This window comes from Copadichromis virginalis, unplaced genomic scaffold, assembly GCF_057382275.1.
Source record: "Copadichromis virginalis isolate Kocher_CV1m ecotype Utaka unplaced genomic scaffold, C_Virginalis_male_GT1.1 unmapped_scaffold_1, whole genome shotgun sequence".
NCBI classification, from domain to species: domain Eukaryota; kingdom Metazoa; phylum Chordata; class Actinopteri; order Cichliformes; family Cichlidae; genus Copadichromis; species Copadichromis virginalis.
Window position 1 is genome coordinate 97,527 of NW_028188589.1, and position 11,331 is coordinate 108,857.

An 11,331-nucleotide genomic window follows, 5' to 3' on the forward strand; every position below is an offset into this window, starting at 1 on the left:
TCCCTCATCTCTGAGCCGCTGAGTGTGTGTGTGTGTGTGTGTGTGTGTGTCTCTCTCTCTTTTACACAAAAAACACATGTCAGTTGTTAAGGAAAATGTTATAAAACACTTCTTCAGTAAAGACTCAGAGAAGAGAAACACACAGAACTTCTTGCTAGCAAGGGCAGCCTCCACTCTAAGAGACTCCAGTGAGAGAACTGCCCCGGTCTTTATTTTATACTCCATTGAGCGTGTGTGTGTGTGTGTGTTGACAGAGAGAGAGAGAGAGAGACAGAGAGAGAGAGAGAGAGGGAGAGATACAAAGGAATGTAATTCAAATTTTGCACTTCAGACCTTACTGTGTGTGTGTGTGTGTGTGTGTGTGTCTGTCTTTTACACAAAAAATGCACTTGCAACAACTTTAATATGGAATGTACTGGACTTCCCAGCTAGGCGCCCTCCTGTGGACGACAGGTGCAATTGATTGTCAAAAGCAGATATCTAACACCTTCTGACACTTTGTACCGCATTGAGCCAGCAGAGGGAGCCCCCCTGGTTCAATCCCAGTTGCACAGCAGTTGTGACCAGCTTCTGTCTGTGTGCTTTGGTGTGTGTGAGTGTGTGTGTGTGTGTGTGTGTGTTGACAGAGAGAGAGAGAGACAGAGAGAGAGAGAGAGAGAGAGAGGGAGAGATACAAAGGAATGTAATTCAAATTTTGCACTTCAGACCTTACTGTGTGTGTGTGTGTGTGTGTGTGTGTGTGTGTGTTGACAGAGAGAGAGAGAGAGAGAGAGAGAGAGGGAGAGATACAAAGGAATGTAATTCAAATTTTGCACTTCAGACCTTACTGTGTGTGTGTGTGTGTGTGTGTGTGTGTGTGTGTTGACAGAGAGAGAGAGAGAGAGAGAGAGAGAGAGAGAGAGGGAGAGATACAAAGGAATGTAATTCAAATTTTGCACTTCAGACCTTACAGTGTGTGTGTGTGTGTGTGTGTGTGTGTGTGTGTGTGTGTGTGTGTGTGTGTGTGTGTGTCTGTCTTTTACACAAAAAATGCACTTGCAACAACTTTAATATGGAATGTACTGGACTTCCCAGCTAGGCGCCCTCCTGTGGACGACAGGTGCAATCCCAGTTGCACAGCACTTGACCAGCTTCTGTGTGTGTGTGTGTGTGTGACAGACAGACAGACAGACAGAGAGGGAGATTCAAAGCATCAGGACCAGGAGATGACACAGTGCTCCAAAGGCCTGGTTCTGCTGCCTCCTCCTCCACCCACCTGCTGCAGACGCTTCTGTGAAGGGAAACTGCTACATGTTATGTCACCGATCCCTGCCATGCTGCGTGTCGAACGACCCGGCAGGGCCTGCTGAGTACAGTGGTGGTGGAATCGGCCCGATCGGACACTCCTATCTGCCACTTTGACCTTTTTATTCCGTCAAATTTGGACCCATTTACACCAAGTCCAGAACCGTTGGTGCTATCGACATGGGGTCTTCACCAGGGTGTCCGGAGCACCCCGAAACCCCCCCGTAGACACCACTTTCATCCCTCTACGACACTTACTTTCCCAGTTATTCCATTTTATTCCGTCAAGCTCTGGCTATTACCCCCTAACCTAACCTAACCAACCCTCATCATACCTGCATTTGTCCACTGGAGGGAGACAAAAACACCAAGCTCTGAGATTCAAATTTTGAACTGCAGACCTCACAGTGTCTGTGTGTGTGTGTGTGTGTGTGTGTGTGTGTGTGTGTGTGTGTGTGTGACAGAGAGAGAGAGAGAGTGACACTTGCTGTGTATTTAAGAAACAAACGCTCAAAGAAACCAAACAGAATGACACAGGCAGAAAGACACTGTTTTATTTTGGTAACCAATGATGCATTTCTTCTCCGCTTGTACAGGGCCTTTTATGACAGGAACAGGAACCACAGAGCGTCAGCGGCAGACATCCAAGCTGCACAGGGCACACGCAGCACCAGGCAGAATTAATGACGTCCCTGATCCACAGCTCAAGCCCAGCCACCCGCTGCCTCCTCGCCGCCTCCTCCCGGGACCTTCAAGGACCACCCACCAGCCACTGGTACACATTCCAATCTTACACAATGGCCCCAGCATCACAGGGCATCTCCTGACATTAAAATCTATCCTGATTTCTGTTGTTTTTCCCTCATCTCTGAGCCTGTGAGTGTGAGTGTGTGTGTGTGTGTGTGTGTGTGTGTGTGTGTGTGTGTGTGTGTGTGTCTCTCTCTCTTTTACACAAAAAACACATGTCAGTTGTTAAGGAAAATGTTATAAAACACTTCTTCAGTAAAGACTCAGAGAAGAGAAACACACAGAACTTCTTGCTAGCAAGGGCAGCCTCCACTCTAAGAGACTCCAGTGAGAGAACTGCCCCGGTCTTTATTTTATACTCCATTGAGTGTGTGTGTGTGTGTGTGTGTGTGTGTGTGTGTGTTGACAGAGAGAGAGAGAGAGAGAGAGAGACAGAGAGAGAGAGAGAGAGAGAGAGAGGGAGAGATACAAAGGAATGTAATTCAAATTTTGCACTTCAGACCTTACAGTGTGTGTGTGTGTGTGTGTGTGTGTGTGTGTGTGTGTGTGTGTCTGTCTTTTACACAAAAAATGCACTTGCAACAACTTTAATATGGAATGTACTGGACTTCCCAGCTAGGCGCCCTCCTGTGGATGACAGGTGCAATTGATTGTCAAAAGCAGATATCTAACAGCTTCTGACACTTTGTACCGCATTGAGCCAGCAGAGGGAGCCCCCCTGGTTCAATCCCAGTTGCACAGCAGTTGTGACCAGCTTCTGTCTGTGTGCTTTGGTGTGTGTGAGTGTGTGTGTGTGTGTCTCTCTCTCTTTTACACAAAAAACACATGTCAGTTGTTAAGGAAAATGTTATAAAACACTTCTTCAGTAAAGACTCAGAGAAGAGAAACACACAGAACTTCTTGCTAGCAAGGGCAGCCTCCACTCTAAGAGACTCCAGTGAGAGAACTGCCCCGGTCTTTATTTTATACTCCATTGAGTGTGTGTGTGTGTGTGTGTGTGTGTGTGTGTGTTGACAGAGAGAGAGAGAGAGAGAGAGAGAGACAGAGAGAGAGAGAGAGAGAGAGAGAGGGAGAGATACAAAGGAATGTAATTCAAATTTTGCACTTCAGACCTTACAGTGTGTGTGTGTGTGTGTGTGTGTGTGTGTGTGTGTGTGTGTGTGTGTGTCTGTCTTTTACACAAAAAATGCACTTGCAACAACTTTAATATGGAATGTACTGGACTTCCCAGCTAGGCGCCCTCCTGTGGATGACAGGTGCAATTGATTGTCAAAAGCAGATATCTAACAGCTTCTGACACTTTGTACCGCATTGAGCCAGCAGAGGGAGCCCCCCTGGTTCAATCCCAGTTGCACAGCAGTTGTGACCAGCTTCTGTCTGTGTGCTTTGGTGTGTGTGAGTGTGTGTGTGTGTGTCTCTCTCTCTTTTACACAAAAAACACATGTCAGTTGTTAAGGAAAATGTTATAAAACACTTCTTCAGTAAAGACTCAGAGAAGAGAAACACACAGAACTTCTTGCTAGCAAGGGCAGCCTCCACTCTAAGAGACTCCAGTGAGAGAACTGCCCCGGTCTTTATTTTATACTCCATTGAGTGTGTGTGTGTGTGTGTGTGTGTGTGTGTGTGTGTGTGTGTGTGTGTGTTGACAGAGAGAGAGAGAGAGAGAGAGAGAGACAGAGAGAGAGAGAGAGGGAGAGATACAAAGGAATGTAATTCAAATTTTGCACTTCAGACCTTACAGTGTGTGTGTGTGTGTGTGTGTGTGTGTGTCTGTCTTTTACACAAAAAATGCACTTGCAACAACTTTAATATGGAATGTACTGGACTTCCCAGCTAGGCGCCCTCCTGTGGATGACAGGTGCAATTGATTGTCAAAAGCAGATATCTAACAGCTTCTGACACTTTGTACCGCATTGAGCCAGCAGAGGGAGCCCCCCTGGTTCAATCCCAGTTGCACAGCAGTTGTGACCAGCTTCTGTCTGTGTGCTTTGGTGTGTGTGAGTGTGTGTGTGTGTGTGTGTGTTGACAGAGAGAGAGAGAGAGAGACAGAGAGAGAGAGAGAGAGAGAGAGAGAGAGAGAGGGAGAGATACAAAGGAATGTAATTCAAATTTTGCACTTCAGACCTTACTGTGTGTGTGTGTGTGTGTGTGTGTGTGTGTGTGTGTGTGTCTGTCTTTTACACAAAAAATGCACTTGCAACAACTTTAATATGGAATGTACTGGACTTCCCAGCTAGGCGCCCTCCTGTGGACGACAGGTGCAATCCCAGTTGCACAGCACTTGACCAGCTTCTGTGTGTGTGTGTGTGTGTGTGTGTGTGTGACAGACAGACAGACAGACAGACAGAGAGGGAGATTCAAAGCATCAGGACCAGGAGATGACACAGTGCTCCAAAGGCCTGGTTCTGCTGCCTCCTCCTCCACCCACCCGCTGCAGACGCTTCTGTGAAGGGAAACTGCTACATGTTATGTCACCGATCCCTGCCATGCTGCGTGTCTAACGACCCGGCAGGGCCTGCTGAGTACAGTGGTGGTGGAATCGGCCCGATCGGACACTCCTATCTGCCACTTTGACCTTTTTATTCCGTCAAATTTGGACCCATTTACACCAAGTCCAGAACCGTTGGTGCTATCGACATGGGGTCTTCACCAGGGTGTCCGGAGCACCCCGAAACCCCCCCGTAGACACCACTTTCATCCCTCTACGACACTTACTTTCCCAGTTATTCCATTTTATTCCGTCAAGCTCTGGCTATTACCCCCTAACCTAACCAACCCTCATCATACCTGCATTTGTCCACTGGAGGGAGACAAAAACACCAAGCTCTGAGATTCAAATTTTGAACTGCAGACCTCACAGTGTCTGTGTGTGTGTGTGTGTGTGTGTGTGTGTGTGTGACAGAGAGAGAGAGAGAGTGACACTTGCTGTGTATTTAAGAAACAAACAGAATGACACAGGCAGAAAGACACTGTTTTATTTTGGTAACCAATGATGCATTTCTTCTTCCCTTGTACAGTGCACCCTGAAGCCGTGTGTGGACCAGGAGATCAGCAGAACAGGAACCACAGAGCGTCAGCGGCAGACATCCAAGCTGCACAGGGCACACGCAGCACCAGGCAGAATTAATGACGTCCCTGATCCACAGCTCAAGCCCAGCCACCCGCTGCCTCCTCGCCGCCTCCTCCCGGGACCTTCAAGGACCACCCACCAGCCACTGGTACACATTCCAATCTTACACAATGGCCCCAGCATCACAGGGCATCTCCTGACATTAAAATCTATCCTGATTTCTGTTGTTTTTCCCTCATCTCTGAGCCGCTGAGTGTGAGTGTGTGTGTGTGTGTGTGTGTGTGTGTGTGTCTCTCTCTCTTTTACACAAAAAACACATGTCAGTTGTTAAGGAAAATGTTATAAAACACTTCTTCAGTAAAGACTCAGAGAAGAGAAACACACAGAACTTCTTGCTAGCAAGGGCAGCCTCCACTCTAAGAGACTCCAGTGAGAGAACTGCCCCGGTCTTTATTTTATACTCCATTGAGCGTGTGTGTGTGTGTGTGTGTGTGTGTGTGTGTGTGTTGACAGAGAGAGAGAGAGAGACAGAGAGAGAGAGAGAGAGAGAGAGGGAGAGATACAAAGGAATGTAATTCAAATTTTGCACTTCAGACCTTACAGTGTGTGTGTGTGTGTGTGTGTGTGTGTGTGTGTGTGTGTGTGTGTGTGTGTGTGTGTGTGTCTGTCTTTTACACAAAAAATGCACTTGCAACAACTTTAATATGGAATGTACTGGACTTCCCAGCTAGGCGCCCTCCTGTGGATGACAGGTGCAATTGATTGTCAAAAGCAGATATCTAACAGCTTCTGACACTTTGTACCGCATTGAGCCAGCAGAGGGAGCCCCCCTGGTTCAATCCCAGTTGCACAGCAGTTGTGACCAGCTTCTGTCTGTGTGCTTTGGTGTGTGTGAGTGTGTGTGTGTGTGTGTGTGTTGACAGAGAGAGAGAGAGAGAGACAGAGAGAGAGAGAGAGAGAGAGAGAGAGAGAGGGAGAGATACAAAGGAATGTAATTCAAATTTTGCACTTCAGACCTTACTGTGTGTGTGTGTGTGTGTGTGTGTGTGTGTGTGTGTGTGTGTGTGTGTGTCTGTCTTTTACACAAAAAATGCACTTGCAACAACTTTAATATGGAATGTACTGGACTTCCCAGCTAGGCGCCCTCCTGTGGACGACAGGTGCAATCCCAGTTGCACAGCACTTGACCAGCTTCTGTGTGTGTGTGTGTGTGTGTGACAGACAGACAGACAGACAGACAGACAGAGAGGGAGATTCAAAGCATCAGGACCAGGAGATGACACAGTGCTCCAAAGGCCTGGTTCTGCTGCCTCCTCCTCCACCCACCTGCTGCAGACGCTTCTGTGAAGGGAAACTGCTACATGTTATGTCACCGATCCCTGCCATGCTGCGTGTCGAACGACCCGGCAGGGCCTGCTGAGTACAGTGGTGGTGGAATCGGCCCGATCGGACACTCCTATCTGCCACTTTGACCTTTTTATTCCGTCAAATTTGGACCCATTTACACCAAGTCCAGAACCGTTGGTGCTATCGACATGGGGTCTTCACCAGGGTGTCCGGAGCACCCCGAAACCCCCCCGTAGACACCACTTTCATCCCTCTACGACACTTACTTTCCCAGTTATTCCATTTTATTCCGTCAAGCTCTGGCTATTACCCCCTAACCTAACCAACCCTCATCATACCTGCATTTGTCCACTGGAGGGAGACAAAAACACCAAGCTCTGAGATTCAAATTTTGAACTGCAGACCTCACAGTGTCTGTGTGTGTGTGTGTGTGTGTGTGTGTGTGTGACAGAGAGAGAGAGAGAGTGACACTTGCTGTGTATTTAAGAAACAAACAGAATGACACAGGCAGAAAGACACTGTTTTATTTTGGTAACCAATGATGCATTTCTTCTTCCCTTGTACAGTGCACCCTGAAGCCGTGTGTGGACCAGGAGATCAGCAGAACAGGAACCACAGAGCGTCAGCGGCAGACATCCAAGCTGCACAGGGCACACGCAGCACCAGGCAGAATTAATGACGTCCCTGATCCACAGCTCAAGCCCAGCCACCCGCTGCCTCCTCGCCGCCTCCTCCCGGGACCTTCAAGGACCACCCACCAGCCACTGGTACACATTCCAATCTTACACAATGGCCCCAGCATCACAGGGCATCTCCTGACATTAAAATCTATCCTGATTTCTGTTGTTTTTCCCTCATCTCTGAGCCTGTGAGTGTGAGTGTGAGTGTGTGTGTGTGTGTGTGTGTGTGTGTGTCTCTCTCTCTTTTACACAAAAAACACATGTCAGTTGTTAAGGAAAATGTTATAAAACACTTCTTCAGTAAAGACTCAGAGAAGAGAAACACACAGAACTTCTTGCTAGCAAGGGCAGCCTCCACTCTAAGAGACTCCAGTGAGAGAACTGCCCCGGTCTTTATTTTATACTCCATTGAGTGTGTGTGTGTGTGTGTGTGTGTGTGTGTGTGTGTTGACAGAGAGAGAGAGAGAGAGAGAGAGAGAGAGAGAGGGAGAGATACAAAGGAATGTAATTCAAATTTTGCACTTCAGACCTTACAGTGTGTGTGTGTGTGTGTGTGTGTGTGTGTGTGTGTGTGTGTGTCTGTCTTTTACACAAAAAATGCACTTGCAACAACTTTAATATGGAATGTACTGGACTTCCCAGCTAGGCGCCCTCCTGTGGATGACAGGTGCAATTGATTGTCAAAAGCAGATATCTAACAGCTTCTGACACTTTGTACCGCATTGAGCCAGCAGAGGGAGCCCCCCTGGTTCAATCCCAGTTGCACAGCAGTTGTGACCAGCTTCTGTCTGTGTGCTTTGGTGTGTGTGAGTGTGTGTGTGTGTGTGTGTGTTGACAGAGAGAGAGAGAGAGAGACAGAGAGAGAGAGAGAGAGAGAGAGAGAGAGAGAGAGGGAGAGATACAAAGGAATGTAATTCAAATTTTGCACTTCAGACCTTACTGTGTGTGTGTGTGTGTGTGTGTGTGTGTGTGTGTGTGTCTGTCTTTTACACAAAAAATGCACTTGCAACAACTTTAATATGGAATGTACTGGACTTCCCAGCTAGGCGCCCTCCTGTGGACGACAGGTGCAATCCCAGTTGCACAGCACTTGACCAGCTTCTGTGTGTGTGTGTGTGTGTGTGTGTGACAGACAGACAGACAGACAGACAGAGAGGGAGATTCAAAGCATCAGGACCAGGAGATGACACAGTGCTCCAAAGGCCTGGTTCTGCTGCCTCCTCCTCCACCCACCTGCTGCAGACGCTTCTGTGAAGGGAAACTGCTACATGTTATGTCACCGATCCCTGCCATGCTGCGTGTCGAACGACCCGGCAGGGCCTGCTGAGTACAGTGGTGGTGGAATCGGCCCGATCGGACACTCCTATCTGCCACTTTGACCTTTTTATTCCGTCAAATTTGGACCCATTTACACCAAGTCCAGAACCGTTGGTGCTATCGACATGGGGTCTTCACCAGGGTGTCCGGAGCACCCCGAAACCCCCCCGTAGACACCACTTTCATCCCTCTACGACACTTACTTTCCCAGTTATTCCATTTTATTCCGTCAAGCTCTGGCTATTACCCCCTAACCTAACCTAACCAACCCTCATCATACCTGCATTTGTCCACTGGAGGGAGACAAAAACACCAAGCTCTGAGATTCAAATTTTGAACTGCAGACCTCACAGTGTCTGTGTGTGTGTGTGTGTGTGTGTGTGTGTGTGTGTGTGTGTGTGACAGAGAGAGAGAGAGAGTGACACTTGCTGTGTATTTAAGAAACAAACGCTCAAAGAAACCAAACAGAATGACACAGGCAGAAAGACACTGTTTTATTTTGGTAACCAATGATGCATTTCTTCTCCGCTTGTACAGGGCCTTTTATGACAGGAACAGGAACCACAGAGCGTCAGCGGCAGACATCCAAGCTGCACAGGGCACACGCAGCACCAGGCAGAATTAATGACGTCCCTGATCCACAGCTCAAGCCCAGCCACCCGCTGCCTCCTCGCCGCCTCCTCCCGGGACCTTCAAGGACCACCCACCAGCCACTGGTACACATTCCAATCTTACACAATGGCCCCAGCATCACAGGGCATCTCCTGACATTAAAATCTATCCTGATTTCTGTTGTTTTTCCCTCATCTCTGAGCCTGTGAGTGTGAGTGTGTGTGTGTGTGTGTGTGTGTGTGTGTGTGTGTGTGTGTGTGTGTCTCTCTCTCTTTTACACAAAAAACACATGTCAGTTGTTAAGGAAAATGTTATAAAACACTTCTTCAGTAAAGACTCAGAGAAGAGAAACACACAGAACTTCTTGCTAGCAAGGGCAGCCTCCACTCTAAGAGACTCCAGTGAGAGAACTGCCCCGGTCTTTATTTTATACTCCATTGAGTGTGTGTGTGTGTGTGTGTGTGTGTGTGTGTGTGTTGACAGAGAGAGAGAGAGAGAGAGAGAGACAGAGAGAGAGAGAGAGAGAGAGAGAGGGAGAGATACAAAGGAATGTAATTCAAATTTTGCACTTCAGACCTTACAGTGTGTGTGTGTGTGTGTGTGTGTGTGTGTGTGTGTGTGTGTGTCTGTCTTTTACACAAAAAATGCACTTGCAACAACTTTAATATGGAATGTACTGGACTTCCCAGCTAGGCGCCCTCCTGTGGATGACAGGTGCAATTGATTGTCAAAAGCAGATATCTAACAGCTTCTGACACTTTGTACCGCATTGAGCCAGCAGAGGGAGCCCCCCTGGTTCAATCCCAGTTGCACAGCAGTTGTGACCAGCTTCTGTCTGTGTGCTTTGGTGTGTGTGAGTGTGTGTGTGTGTGTCTCTCTCTCTTTTACACAAAAAACACATGTCAGTTGTTAAGGAAAATGTTATAAAACACTTCTTCAGTAAAGACTCAGAGAAGAGAAACACACAGAACTTCTTGCTAGCAAGGGCAGCCTCCACTCTAAGAGACTCCAGTGAGAGAACTGCCCCGGTCTTTATTTTATACTCCATTGAGTGTGTGTGTGTGTGTGTGTGTGTGTGTGTGTGTTGACAGAGAGAGAGAGAGAGAGAGAGAGAGACAGAGAGAGAGAGAGAGAGAGAGAGAGGGAGAGATACAAAGGAATGTAATTCAAATTTTGCACTTCAGACCTTACAGTGTGTGTGTGTGTGTGTGTGTGTGTGTGTGTGTGTGTGTGTGTGTGTGTCTGTCTTTTACACAAAAAATGCACTTGCAACAACTTTAATATGGAATGTACTGGACTTCCCAGCTAGGCGCCCTCCTGTGGATGACAGGTGCAATTGATTGTCAAAAGCAGATATCTAACAGCTTCTGACACTTTGTACCGCATTGAGCCAGCAGAGGGAGCCCCCCTGGTTCAATCCCAGTTGCACAGCAGTTGTGACCAGCTTCTGTCTGTGTGCTTTGGTGTGTGTGAGTGTGTGTGTGTGTGTCTCTCTCTCTTTTACACAAAAAACACATGTCAGTTGTTAAGGAAAATGTTATAAAACACTTCTTCAGTAAAGACTCAGAGAAGAGAAACACACAGAACTTCTTGCTAGCAAGGGCAGCCTCCACTCTAAGAGACTCCAGTGAGAGAACTGCCCCGGTCTTTATTTTATACTCCATTGAGTGTGTGTGTGTGTGTGTGTGTGTGTGTGTGTGTGTGTGTGTGTGTTGACAGAGAGAGAGAGAGAGAGAGAGAGAGACAGAGAGAGAGAGAGAGGGAGAGATACAAAGGAATGTAATTCAAATTTTGCACTTCAGACCTTACAGTGTGTGTGTGTGTGTGTGTGTGTGTGTGTCTGTCTTTTACACAAAAAATGCACTTGCAACAACTTTAATATGGAATGTACTGGACTTCCCAGCTAGGCGCCCTCCTGTGGATGACAGGTGCAATTGATTGTCAAAAGCAGATATCTAACAGCTTCTGACACTTTGTACCGCATTGAGCCAGCAGAGGGAGCCCCCCTGGTTCAATCCCAGTTGCACAGCAGTTGTGACCAGCTTCTGTCTGTGTGCTTTGGTGTGTGTGAGTGTGTGTGTGTGTGTGTGTGTTGACAGAGAGAGAGAGAGAGAGACAGAGAGAGAGAGAGAGAGAGAGAGAGAGAGAGAGGGAGAGATACAAAGGAATGTAATTCAAATTTTGCACTTCAGACCTTACTGTGTGTGTGTGTGTGTGTGTGTGTGTGTGTGTGTGTGTGTCTGTCTTTTACACAAAAAATGCACTTGCAACAAC

The 11,331-nt window shown here is 47.5% G+C and overlaps 1 protein-coding gene across 1 annotated transcript; it reads left to right on the forward strand.

Annotated features, from left to right (window-relative positions):
• Positions 1–1,640: 1,640 nt before the first annotated feature.
• Positions 1,641–7,267, forward strand: LOC146679432 (uncharacterized). Its single transcript, XM_085450369.1, has 4 exons — positions 1,641–2,059; positions 5,049–5,249; positions 7,015–7,215; positions 7,256–7,267. The coding sequence occupies exons 1-4, from the start codon at positions 1,853–1,855 to the stop codon at positions 7,265–7,267; spliced, it is 621 nt and encodes a 206-aa protein (XP_085306495.1). The 5' UTR covers positions 1,641–1,852.
• Positions 7,268–11,331: the final 4,064 nt, after the last annotated feature.

What these genes read in the sequence shown, in the direction of transcription:
- LOC146679432 (XM_085450369.1), top strand. Translation starts at nt 1,853, where the DNA reads ATGATGCATTTCTTCTCCGCTTGTACAGGGCCTTTTATGACAGGAACA. An exon ending in GGACCACCCACCAGCCACTG is followed by an intron (nt 2,060 to 5,048) that starts GTACACATTCCA and finishes TCCCTTGTACAG; the next exon opens with TGCACCCTGAAGCCGTGTGT. An exon ending in GGACCACCCACCAGCCACTG is followed by an intron (nt 5,250 to 7,014) that starts GTACACATTCCA and finishes TCCCTTGTACAG; the next exon opens with TGCACCCTGAAGCCGTGTGT.